This window comes from Eptatretus burgeri, chromosome 17 (genome assembly GCF_056783735.1).
Source record: "Eptatretus burgeri isolate ZD-2024b chromosome 17, Ebu_testis_v1, whole genome shotgun sequence".
NCBI classification, from domain to species: Eukaryota; Metazoa; Chordata; class Myxini; order Myxiniformes; family Myxinidae; genus Eptatretus; species Eptatretus burgeri.
Window position 1 is genome coordinate 13,143,577 of NC_140977.1, and position 13,600 is coordinate 13,157,176.

The 13,600-nt window shown below is 45.4% G+C and overlaps 1 protein-coding gene across 5 annotated transcripts in view; it reads left to right on the top strand.

Annotated features, from left to right (window-relative positions):
- Positions 1-12,222, top strand: part of TMEM164 (transmembrane protein 164) — an 18,580-nt gene extending 6,358 nt beyond the window's left edge. For 3 of the 5 annotated variants that reach the window (XM_085862141.1, XM_085862144.1, XM_085862142.1), the window contains exons 5-7: positions 2,885-2,963; positions 3,088-3,188; positions 10,460-12,222. In XM_085862141.1, the coding sequence (XP_085718267.1) occupies positions 2,885-2,963; positions 3,088-3,188; positions 10,460-10,642 (363 nt within the window). In that variant the 3' untranslated portion in view covers positions 10,643-12,222. Of the gene's footprint in view, positions 1-12; positions 2,300-2,884; positions 2,964-3,087; positions 3,189-10,459 lie in introns of those variants that run through there. The other 2 variants (XR_015052856.1, XM_085862143.1) reach the window with 2 other exon arrangements.
- The last annotated feature ends 1,378 nt before the right edge of the window (positions 12,223-13,600 follow it).

Below are 13,600 nucleotides of genomic sequence, written 5' to 3' on the forward strand. Positions count from 1 at the left end.
TTGGTTGAACAGGGTTGTGCAATTGGACGCAGACATGATGGACAAAGTGTGATCTCCGCTGCGCACGTGCAGTTTGACCTTTCCACAAATTGTGGTGCCACCCAAAGGTGGCCCGGAAGACTCGTCTGCAAGGCCTGCACATGGAAATATATTTTAATTAGACAACTGACACTCAGCAAGTCCGTAACAATCCAGCAGATTGTTGTTGACATGTCTTTTCATGCCAACGCTGACGTTGTGATTAACACAAGCCAAGTAACGACGTAAGATTTCCCGTGGACACATTGAATAGGGAGAAGGAAACTGTGAAGCACCTTGGCCAAGCTCACGCACAAGCGACGGTTGAAGACGCGCGTAACCTGAGGGTTGGGGAAGTGATCTGGTACGTCCGCGACACCCAACTTTGCATCCGTCAAAGGACACCTCGTGTATAATTTCAGGTTTTGTGCACTCAAATATTTCCTCTTTGACGATGCCTCGTCGGTGTTGGCGTGGACGAACCGTCAAGGATACTGTGCCACCCATCGCACCTCGGGAAAACGGCAACCAGCTCGGAACCGATAAAAGGGAAATGCAGTTCTTCCGTGGGTGCTTCCGAGCCCACGTGCAACTCGTGGAAACACGTGAGAGCTTTTCTTCAGAAACCACAGAGAACGCACGGTCACAAGCCATGACGAGGACATTGACGTCCCAAGGAGAAGCTCGTACGGCGATGCGAGTCAAAAACATGGATTTTATTTAAAAAAATTTTTAACCGAACAATGGGAGGAACGTCTCGTCCGTGGCTGACAGCCTTCAATGTGATACCTCATTGATTCTTGTTCAGACATGAACATCTCTGCACGAAGCCATTGTACGTCAATTTCAAAGTTCATTTTACGAACAAATCCTCAAGTCCTCGTGAAGAACACACTTTGATAAATGAATGCAGAAAGTAGGAACAACGAAAGTACGTGGTTTTACTTGGGTCGTTCAAAAACGAATTCCTTCGGGATCGCTGACTCGGCCTTGTTGAAACGAGCGAAGGTTCAATGCCCGCGGGTAATCAGTCGGACCGGAATGACCGTACGGTTCCAAGCCAACAGGTATTTCGCCGTGATGAGATACGAATGGTTTGGTGTATCATTGTTCTTTTTCTTTTTCCTCATACTTTTGGCTTTAACTTTCCAACTCTTTCTCTTCGCAGTCAGCCTTAATATTTAAAGAACAAAATTGCGAAGATCCCGTTGGTACCCCAGGCAGCAAGTGCGTGACCACCGTCCCTTGTAACGTCCTAAACACAGGGGAGTTTAGCCATTGCCTTAAACATTAAGCATTCTTTGCCACTGTTGCTCCAAACTTATCACTATTGGTTAAAAACACACAAACTTACACACACACACTGACATGAGTTTACTCATTTAGAGGTTTTGTTTAATGCAGGGCTCAGCGGTACTTCAGCAGCTGGCACGTCCAAAGGACAGAAGGCCGTGTTCCAAAGTTGTTGTGACATGGTTGAACAGATAAAGGCAGTTGTGAGGTTTACAACTTGCAATATCAACATCGCAACGCAAGATAAGGCTGACGGAATTGTGGAAACCTTGGTTCCTGGTTGGAAGGCCGCAGCTAATGAAAAACGTGTCGGCTAGACGTTGCCCCCTTTGGCAGTAGAACCTGCTGTTTTGAAAATCCGAATGATAAACGATGGAAACCGGAAAAGCGAGTTTTACTGGAGAGTTAAAAAGCTACTTAACCTGGAACATCTTACGCAGACTTGAGGGGAAAAAGGACGTGTGGAGAGGGTGGGGGGGGTGGGGGGATCCGCGAGGGGCAAATTTGATTGGACGTGATGACCTAAAATGCCGTAATATTTTGTCCAAGTACTGGCACTGCTAAACACGAGGGTTCTGAAAGTGCCAACAAGGCTATTTGTTTTCTGCATTGTTCAAATATTTAATTCCGTTGAAATAAAGTAGATTTTAGGGGTTGTAGAAAAAAAACTTTTTTTGCCATTTTACCGCCATTGATGCATCTTGTTGAACACCACCTTTTACACCACCTTGTTGAACACGTTGCTTTACATCCCCGCACCTGTTTTTGTCTCTTATGACATCCTTCAGGTCAGCAAGTCTCCTGTTTAGAATTATTTTCAATGTCGTTTGACTGCCATACCGGCAAACGGGGTAAGAAAAATGACCTCACTCCTGTGCGTATGTGCAAGGGAGATGTATTGAGAGCCAAAGTACTGCTAAGCTGCAGGTGCACGTCCTGATTCATGTTCAAAATACTGTGTAGCATTCAATCGAAATGAAGTCGTTCCTCGATCATTGTCTATCACGTCGAGAATACACAAACAGGGATATTTGACATCACTTTTGGAGAGTTTGGGTTTTCTTCCTCGACCTCTTCTGTCGTGAACACCACCAGCTTTGCGTATCCTCTTGCATCTCGCACCTGCTGAAACTTGAGTTGGAGGCTGCAATCTGTCGCATGGAGCCTCCTTCACGACCGAAAACTCGATACGCTCGTCATGTGATATGGATCTCCTTCCCAGGAGCCATATTATTCATCGCACTACAATATCACCGCCGATACTTTAGTAGTCCTGCATTCGTGCCACTTTCCGATTGCTTGCCTGACAACCAACCACAGTGACATCAACACGTCACTGTACTACGGAGTAGTCGGTACTGTATTTCACGTCAAGACGTGAGATGTGATTCTATCACGTGTTGTTTACATTTCAGAACCAGTCTTTCTTCTTCCCGTAATCTTTTCCAACACTGTAAACATCAACATAACAGTTAATGACGGGATGGATTTTGATGATGTCGGTCGGGATGATGTCAGGATACATGCAAATGTGCACTCTCATTTTCGTCCTGTGTGCTACGTTCTCCCCTAGTTGCCATGCGAGACCAAGGTTTACTACATACAGCATGTATTGCTGTACTTGGTGCCCCTGTACCTGCTTCGGAACGAAGGTAAGGAAAAAGAGAGGAGGCGTTTTGCTCTTTGCATCGCAAGGCAGGACCGGTCAGCAGTCTCGCGACGAGTAGACCGTGATGCACTGTTGTTGCTTATTACACCTTTGGATTTGTCGTGCAGGCTTTTACCAGGCTGAGCCACTGGGTGATTGGAGCTGGGGTCTCCTTGCCACCGGCCTCCTCTTCTTGTACCATTTCACTGTACTGCAGGGCTTGGGATTGGTGAGGTTTTGATCGCATTTCTAGTCTTTCAATAGAATCAATATATATATATATATATATATATATATATATATATATATATATATATATATATATATATATATATGTCAAATCTAATTCTATAATATCTAAGGATGCCGCCGAGCTCTCTTAGAGCAGCATTCGCTACGTGAGATGCTGCTAATAACACCATTCCTTTCATGCCGTAAAGGTGCATATAGGTAGGTTCATTGGCAAAGAGTACAGTCCTGGATGGGCCACCACCCCGTCACAGGTTACCCCGAATGGTTATGACCTCGGTACACTGCTACTCATTTCGCCGACCTGAGAAGGATGACAGGCTGAGTCAGCCCCACCTGATGTTAATTTAACGGCCGACAGGAGCTCAAACTCAGGACCCTTCGGGCCCAAGCCAGCCACCTTGACCGCCAAGCGAACACCAGGCTACCCATTACAAAGCATTTATTAATATATATATTTTCCCAATGTCGAGGGCGGGAGCAATGGATATTAATAGGGCTTATAACATTCATCCATCTTGTACAGGGTAGGCATTTGATAAATAGCAGCACATTCACTCCACTGTGGTATCTCAAAACTGTTGTCGTCCCTCTTGTTTACCACACTCTCACATCCCAGTAGTTGCCAGGTCCAAAGAACAGAGTGCTCCATTAAAGGTCGTCGTGCCATGGTTCATCAGCCAAAAGCATTTCTGATGTTTAACATTCGCAATGCAAACATTGCTACTCGAGAGAGTCAACAGAACGGTGCAAGCTGTAGTTCCCGGTCAGAAGGCTGCAGTTGAAGAAAGATCTGTGGGCGGATTTTTTTTCCCCCGTCTCTCTTGGTTTTACAATCCCCCACTGAACCTTCAATAAATTTTCAGCCATCATAGAAAATATTCCTCTCGTACGAGTACATGGCGAGAATGAAGTTTTGCGCAAACGCTCTTCAAGGGCCTGCAATTCACACCGCAACAAGTATCGTCTCACATCTTCGGGTCTTTGAAGACCACGTCCCTCAAATTTCCTCCTTCAGAAGCAATGTGGGAACGTGGATGATACGCTCATCACCCTCTGAAATCGAGAAAGATGTGACAGAATCTTAACTCTCTTTTTATTTTTATCGTCAACTGCTGAGTGCACCGAGGAAAACTGAAGCTCATATCGGCTGCAGAGGGGTCACCTGTGGACACAACTCGAGGTCCTTCGTGAGTATTCTTCCCGATTCCCTGTTTTTGCGAAGTGTGGATGACGGTTGTTGTAGAGACCGATTTGAGCTCCCCATCACAGCTACGTGCGTGTCTTGAATTGCCTCCGATACTCGGACGGTACGTTGAAGTTGGTTCACAGTTGCACTGCGGGCATTCAGGCAATGCCTACCACATAGTCTGGTGCTCTGGTAGTTTATTTTTGCTTTGAAACGTGTTCACATCGTGAAGAATTGCACTTGAAGACTGCTACGTTCGTACGGAATTGACATTCGAATGCTCTCTCTCAACTCAAAGTTGCAAGACGTGGGATACCTAAGTGAATGAAAAGCGTTTTGATTCAATGCGGTGCCGAGGTGCCAGTCCTGTAGGTAAGGCTCTTTCTGCTCTTTGTGTTTATGACTGTCTATGGTGCTTCAATGGGGAGAAATACCGGAGACTGCCTGAACCCTGATCTCTGACTCACCCTCACCCTCCATTGACTCTCGCCCCTCGCCCCTATCCCTCCTCCCCTTTGCTCTGACAGTGGGTTAACACGTGAAATGTCAACTTCTCCTTGCTTCACAAGGTGGCTTGCATTCCTCAATCAACGTCCTGTTTCTGTCATCCATGAGAACACGCCAAAGGTTCCTTTTTCTTGAACCGCAGAGAAGCCTCCCCAGGGGCAATCTTGTAATATCAGCATCATCATCATCATCATCATCATCATCATCATCATCATCATCATCACGTACCACGCTCGATGCAGAGCGTCGGTTCTGCCGAAGTAGTTTCTTGGCGAGGGTTACAATCCTGGATGGATCGCCACTCTGACCCAGGATGGCATGGCAGGAATTTGGAATTTGTTCGGGGTGCAGGCGATAGCTCACTTATTCTTCGTGGAGGTGAACATGGCATCTTTAATGTCCAACAACTCATGCCAGCAGATGGGATGCCCAGTTTAACGTCCATCCGAGGGAAAGCACACAATTGATGAATCACCTTGCCTGTGAAACGCCGGGCTGACGGTTTATAGCTGGGTCAGGCTTCAATCCCAGGCTAGACAGCTTCGAGGGGAGGGTGCTGAGACCAGTCTTCCGGCCCAGTTTTATAACAGCGAAAACCAATTAAACCAAAGCGTCTACACAAACAGAGTGACCCAGCAAGTACACCAAGCCAACTAATCTACCAGTTTTGTTTTTGTTGGAGCATCATCAGGATTTGATCAGTGGAAACACGAGAGTCCAAGTCGAACCAGGCCCAAGGCCCGTCCCAACGATTGAAGAAATGAAAAAAGAAGCGAGCTCCCTCCTCGATGATAAACACGATGTCCTTCTCATCTCTCACGCATCAAGGCAGCTGAGCAGGATTACTCGCACTATTACTCCCACCAACCACAAGCGTTTTGCGATGAGGAACGAACAAGGAGCTTTTGACGTAACAGGAGGCCATTCAGCCCATCATCTCTGCATTATAATTTTGCCCATTGCCATATCCCTACATCCGTTTGTATTTCGAAAAAAAAAAATTTTGTTTACTTGTTTCTCTACGTTTTGTTCGGTGAAAAGTGTGCACGCGATGTTGCGTATGTACTTCGCCTTCGTTTATTGCCCAGTGTTTGAGCGCTTCTCAGTTGATGTGTTTTGATATGCAGTCAGATAGTTGTCAACATTAATAATAACAAGCCGGTAGGCGGCGATGGGTCGCCGAGCATGGAAACTATAAGATGTAGAGCAAAATTGATGTCATATAGCGGACAGGGAATCACCTTAAGATTATGCGTATCAAATCTCATCCAGTTCCATCTATTGATAACTACTCGGTATCAATTTGAATGAAAAGTACCGAAAATGCGGTTTGAAATCGGAAATTCCCAAAGTTCGAGTGGGTGAACAAAGATCTAAATCGAAAAATCCGGCTCGATCGTTTGTGCACAATGTATTCCAGACGATTAGTGTGAATTTTCATGACCATCCGACCATAACCCAAGGAGGAGTAGCATTTGGCGCGAAGGCACCTCCGGCTCTCGCATATTATCGATTTTTGCACTATTTAACCTTTGCACCTTTGACCCTTGACCTAAGCGAAATCGGTCAATATGTCCTGAGGCAAAGTTGTAGTACTCATTGAGTACCATGAACCTGCAAAGTTTCATTCGTATCGATGCACTCACCTGGTCGCTAGGGGGCCTTCAATTTTCGTGCATACCCTAATTGTAGGGGGCGCTGCGGTTATAGTATTCCATACCTCACAAAAAGCGGAATATATTTGATAGAGCATCACCTGTAGATCATTCGTGCCAAATTTCATAACCCTACGTGGGATAATGGCTTTCGGAATTGATTTCGCGTGAACGGTACCGATTTTGAAGGTTTTTTTCAGTTGTTGCTAGGGAACCAAAGCGTCCCGAGCAACCATCACAATTTCCAAAGCACGAGGTCATAAGATGTACCTACCACCCGAGTTTGGTTAAAATCCACCCACGTTTACTACCAATTATGCTGATGACAAACGAACAAACATCCAAACAAACAGACAGAATTACTGACAATAAGGGTCACCTATTTCAGCGACCCAATAATGCAGTAGGCTAGTAGTTTCTCACTACATTCACAGCATTGGACTCCGAGCCCACAAGGTTAATGGAATAAATATGCTCGCGGGGAGGTGGGTTGGGCAACTATGCCTGGTGTAGGCTTAATGGTTAGGGTGGTGGGCTTGGGATCCGAGGGTCCTGAGTTCGAGCCCCGTTTTTACCGTTGAATTAATACCAGGTGGGGTTCACTCAATCTGTCATCCTTCCGAGGTCGGCAAAGTGAGTACCAGTTTGCTGGGATGATTGAGCCATTTGAGTATCCTGCGTCAGAGTGGCGACCCATCCGGGATTGTGCCCAATAGCTCAGGAGACTGCTTCGGCAGCACTGATGCTCCATACAGAGCATGGTCCCTTGGATGGATGGATGGATGGATGGGGGGAGACTACGGCAAAGGACCTATCCTTCAGAATCGCATCCGGTAGACCGATGGAACATAGATCGGGGAGCATTGAGTAAACTTGGTTGATTTGCTTCTTCGTGCAAGTAATGAGACGAATAAGGGAGAGACTAAAGTCAAGGTCAAGGTCTGGCTCCCCCACCCCAGTGTCCCTGATGGTGGTGCACTCGTCACACTTACCAGTATTTACCCAAGTCACCATACATGAGCTGTGACACCACACTTAAATCTTTACCTTTTTATGTTTTTCTCAACAACAACGAGGCTCATAGAAGAGCAAGGGAATGAGGTAAAAGTAACTAGCGGGATAACTTCTCGGATACAAGAAAAGAGGAGGGGATTGGAAACTCTGTAATCCGCATACACCTGGGTTGGGTTCAGAATCGTTAATGGTGGTGATAAAGATTGTGGGTAAGGATGGGAGACGATGGTGCGCCACCGACTTGAAGCCCTGGAGGGATCTGTGGGATAGAATGGCCTCTGGAAGTTTCACGTCCACTCTTTACTTCCTAGAATAAGCCAGTTACCAATCGAGTTAGCGACTCGACCAGGCATACCTCAAGCCCTCACCTTAGTCAACGGCCTTCTGAACATCCAGATAAACCACATCCACTGCACTTCCCTCATCCACCCATTCAGAAACTGCATTACAGAACTCCAATAAATCTGTTAAACACAAACTCCCTTTCGTAAACCCGTGCTGACGACCTAAAATGAGTTTTTAAATTGTTCCCTCTCTGATCCCCCAATGAGCATCTCCAACACCTTCCCGACAACTCAAGTCAAACGAACAGGTCTATAGTTCCGCAATTCTTCTCTGGATCCTTCATTACATAACGATGTTAAGTTTTGCTGCTCTCCAATCCTCCGGCCTGATTGTTGTGCTTCATGACGCCTTTTAAAAACAGCAGGATTTCCCGTTTGGAATCATTTTCACCGGTTCACTTTCATCACGAACCACTTTCCCCGAACTACTCCTCATTGGGCCCACACTTTTCTCAATCTCTTCTTTACCCCTTAATGTAGTTCAATAAAATTATGTTTCACATTCTTGGCCTTATCCTGCTCGTATTCCCTTTTTGGTTTACCGAGTTGTTTTATGAACTACCCGGTATGCTCCTTCGCCACGATATGTCTCCGACTCGAGTCTTGTTCTTTTGTGCTTACAAATGCCTTCTGCTTATCCTTGATTCACAGCTCACCGGAATGTACTTACCCTGTACATGACATTTTGCTCCTTGAAGGTTTCCCATTCCTCTGACGCCGATTTGTCCTTATCGAGAGCACCTCAAAGTTTGCCATCCAGAAATCCAACAGCCTTGCTCTACTATCCCGAACTCTAACCCTCTGTTCATGGGCCCAAACTATCCCTGGCAAGTTAAAACCCCCCATTATCAACGCTCTTTCACGTCACGCCCTGATGAAGTCTAAATTGACTCGTATTCCCTGCTCTTCCCTGACACCTGTGACCCCGTAAGTATCTTGCTATTCTTACAATCCCTATCCACATAGAATCCTCTCCATTGATTCCCTCCTTAATATCGTTCTCCACTCACGACAACAGTCTATTACCGAGACTCAGGGCCGGATTAAGACCTTTAGAGGCCCTAAGCACTGAAAAGATTATGGTACCCCCATATATATATATATATATATATATATATATATATATATATATATATATATATATATATATATATATATATATATATATATATATATATATATATATATATATATGTAATCCAAAATAGAAACAATACTAAAGTGTAAAATGAAATTTTATTTTTTCGAAATGAAACAAAACTTACAGTAAACGCTACGGCATCAGTATTACATTGCATAAAAAAAGATGTGCAAAAAATATTTTTTTTGTTATATGTATTATTTTTTTTTTTCATTTATTGTGGGGCCCCCTTTTTGTGGGCCCTGGTTCAGCTGCAACATTTGCACCATGGTCCATTGTAAATCCGGAACTGGAAAAAAAAAAAAAACAACTCTGTGGGGCCCCTCTTCCCTTGAGGCCCTAAGCACGTGCTTATTTTGCTTAATAGTTAATCCAGGGCTGCCGAGACTGTTGCTGCACCTCCTCCGATCACATGTCCACATGTTGTAGCCTTCTAATCCTGTCCTCCAACTACTTTCCTCATTAAACGATGGATATCAACATAAATACATTTCTGGAAAGTTTATAACAGGCCTTAGCTGCATTGTATGCTGCGTTACAGAGCCACCAACAGGAGTTTCAACAGCTGGTTACAACAAATTCGCCAAAGTCTCAGCACAACAAAATAAAAACCACCGTCCCATTGTTCCAAGCCAACTGACATTCCGGTTTCGCCCTTGGGGAAACAGGATTACTGTATTTCCGAGATCCCTACGCAAAGGGAATTTGAAAGTCGGTGTTCCTCACCGTCGGCACGAGGCACATCGGCTGTTGTGACAACACGAGACGAGCGGGCGGGAACGTTAACATACATCTGTACCTGATGCGTACAGGACTATTAGCATGGCCAGCAATGGTGGAGAGGTGGTTTTTTAGTTTTGTATGGCCGTTGCACATAACGGAACATGGGAAGAGTGGTTTGCCAAGGTTTCGATCGTCACGCAGAGTTGCAGTCAGCATCCGCTCCTCACGGCGGTGACAACCCACCTGTAATAGCTGTGGGTGAGGAGGAGCATGACAGGCGATGTCGATTGATTGGAATGGCCACGGCTGGAATCAAATGTCAGCTTTTGTGCTTGGCTTTCTTCGCAGAACTGTAAGAGTCCAGGAGAGACAAAAGGTCTCAGACGTGACATTTTGACCACAGAGTGGTCTATAGCTGGGGTGAACCAAAACTTCGATGCAAAGACATCAGTATAATGACCCCCAATCCCAACTCTTCTTGCCACCTTGGAATTATGTTAAAAAAAAAAAAACAACAATTCTTGCATCTTAAACGGAAGGGCCAAAAATTGTCAAATTTCAATTGTACTGGATACGCACACACACACGCACACACTCTGTATTGTCTTTGTCTTCCACTATGGATCACTCATTCCCCTCACCCTTTTCCTTTATCCCAAATCCTTCCACCGATCCCAGCTCACACAGGTGAATCTAAACAACATGATCTGCCCTGCCATCTCGGACCCGTTTTATAGCCGTTGGTACCGGCTCTGGGCATCGGGTCACCAGACGGCGCTCATCATGTTGCACGGGAAGCTTCTGACCATCGTTTCTCGTCTGCGTGCACCGTCGCACCTTCTACGACCAAAGCTCAACTGATCGGGTTTCCTTTTAAACCCAGAACTGAACGTTTAACAGACGACCACATAGGACCCACAAGTACCTGTCCAGGTGTTTGGGGGGGGGGGGAATGCAAGCAGTCGTTATTTGCCAAGGTCATTGTTGGATGAATGTATACGTTTTGTGTGTGGTTTTTTTATTATTAAGAAAACGTTTTTTGCACTCTGGAATCTTTTTAATGCATTTGGTACAATCTGTTTCGAACTGGACACTTTTTCTGCTGCATTGTCACGCGGTCTCGACTGTGCTCGTAATGGGTACGTCCACGTAGGGATTAAACGGGCGTGCTGTGCCGTCGTCCCCCAATTTTTGCGACGGCACGATTCCCCCCTCCCCCCACTTGTTTCCCAATCCATTTTTTGTGCACAAGAAGGTGAATTTTGAGTGGAAGCTCCGGATGAAGATGCTCCGAATTGCTTTGTGGGCGTCCCATCTGAAATTAATTTTTGGGAATTTTCCTTTTTCTTTCACCCAATCGGCATCGTCCTTTCATGCGGAACTTTCCGATCACCTTGAATCGACAAATTTGGTGTCCCTCCTCGCCTCTGATGAGGAGGGGTTTAAAAACGAAAATCGCTGACGATCTTACCATGAGCGTCCTCGCAACGGTGGTCGAGAGCTTCGGAATGGAGCTGCAGAGGACGTGTTTGTACTCGCCCTGGGATGAATGAATATTTGTGGGAGAGAGCGGGACACGAGGAATCGTTGATCGGTTGAGGAATAAACGTTGGCGTTCATGGAAAAAAAAAAAACATCCTCGACTAATCGCTAGTGGAATACATCTTGGAAAGCAACGTGCTTGCATTCCTGAACACTGTATTCCTACTTGGATTAAATTGGTGATGTGTTTACAGTCCCCTTGCAATTACAGCGTGCTTCCGATGCGAACGCTTTCCATCGATATCCAGGTAAAGCAGGAAGAGTTGATTATTTTTCTCCCCTCTTTCAGATTTATTGACAGGTATTTTCTCGAACGATGCGTTGGGTACTGTGGCCCACGACATGTCCGAATGATGTGACGACAAATAAATAATTTTTTAAAGGTGTCGTCAGACCAAGAGGTGACCTTTTTTTGATGAGAATTTCATTCATGGACCATGATGCTCCATATGGAGTGTTGGTTCTACCAAAGCACTTTCTTGGGTCGGGTCAAAATCTTGGATGGGTCACCACTTCGACGACTCGACCGAGGGGTTCAGGAATTTGTTGTTCATTCGGGGTGCCGGCGGCGATTCGCCCACTCTCCGCGAAGGCCCTTTAACCTCCACCAATGCCAAAACATGCAACACCGAGTTTAACGTCTATCTGAGGGACGGCACACACAGAGATAAACTCTGCCTGTGAAACACCAGGATGACAGTTTATAGCTGGGCCCAGATTCAAACCCAAGAGAGACAGCTCAGACGAGAGTCCAGAAACCTCGAGGCTATCCTGCCAGCTTTATGGGAATTGGAAAAAAAACAAAAATTTCTTTTCTGCATTTCTAGCTCCAGTCGGTCTGAAACGTTTGCTTTCTTAAGAATGCTTTGTAAAATAAAGGGAAAGTTTTTCACCTCGTCGGAATGAAGCATGTTCCCTTTACCTGCAACCGTCCATTACGAAGTTACTCATTCACAGTACTGTCTGACCCCGCTTTAGCGGGGGATACGTTCCTGCAAAATGCCACGAATGTCGGGACATTGTTTATTCATTATTTTTAAGATGGTCTCGGCTCATGGAAGAGCGAAGACACAGAACAAATCAGGACAACATAACAAAGGGAACGGCAAGAGAAAGGGGAAATGACAACGGCAGGGCCGAGGGAGAAAGTAGTCAGCGACGGACAAACGACGGAGGCCGGTGATGATGCCGGTAAGGGAAAAGGTCGACAACATGGATACACAAACAAAATTGTGTTTGACCAGTTTATGATTTTGTCAAGGCTGTCTGTCAGAAGGATGAGAGATGTCACGGCAGAGAGTGGAATCATCAGCAAAGAGATGAAGAGGATTTTCCAGAGAGTGAGTGGGATTATTGATGAAGATTAGGAATAATACTTGGGGTACTCCAGCCCTGACAGGGAAAGAAGATGAAAGGGTTCCGTTGAGTGCCCCACGTTGTCTACGAGAGTGGAGGAAGGAAGTAATCCAAGAGTGGAGTTGGCGTTGGATTCCATAAGCAGACAGTTTGGAGAGCAAGGCAGGATGCTGGACTGTATCAAAAGCTCGAGATATGTCCAGAGAGACGGTATAAATGCTGTCTGACCCCCGTTGTTCGCGAGGGATCCCTTCCTGAAAAATGCCGCCAATATCGAGCCATTGTTTAAAAAAACAAAAAGATATGATTATTATTATTACCTCCACAACCGAGGGTGAAGGAGGTTATGTTTTCACTCCTTTCTGTCTGTCTGTGTACAGGATATCTCAAAAAGTGGTGAACAGATTCGGATGAATCTTGGTGGACAGGTTGGGAGTGTGACAAGGAAAAGTTGATTCGATTTTGGTGAAGATCCAAATCCGCATCTGAATTTATTTATTTATTTAATGTTGAAGGCTACAGGCACGGACTAAATAGTACTCATCGAGGCCAAGCCTTAAATAATAGAACTGCATAGAGAAGTAAGAAGAGAGAGAATACAGTGAGGAGGGAAAATGAGTGAGTAAGAAAAATGTATGATGAAAAGTATATGATGTTTGTTTGCAAGAAAGAGAGATTGAAGCTAGCCCGGTAACTATAATTTGAGTGAGACAGAAAGTAAGACCAGCAAGCCTGACACGGAGAGTGCAAGATGGTTCCGGGCACCACTTTAATGCTCTTAAGTCAGAACGGTAGTACCACCCTGGGCGGTTGCTGTCTCTAACCCACTACCTAAAAAAACCGGTCTAACCGGATGGGTGTTTTTTTCGGAGACACCATCTCCTTACTGGATGGCCGTTAGCTCCCAAAAGGAGCTCATCT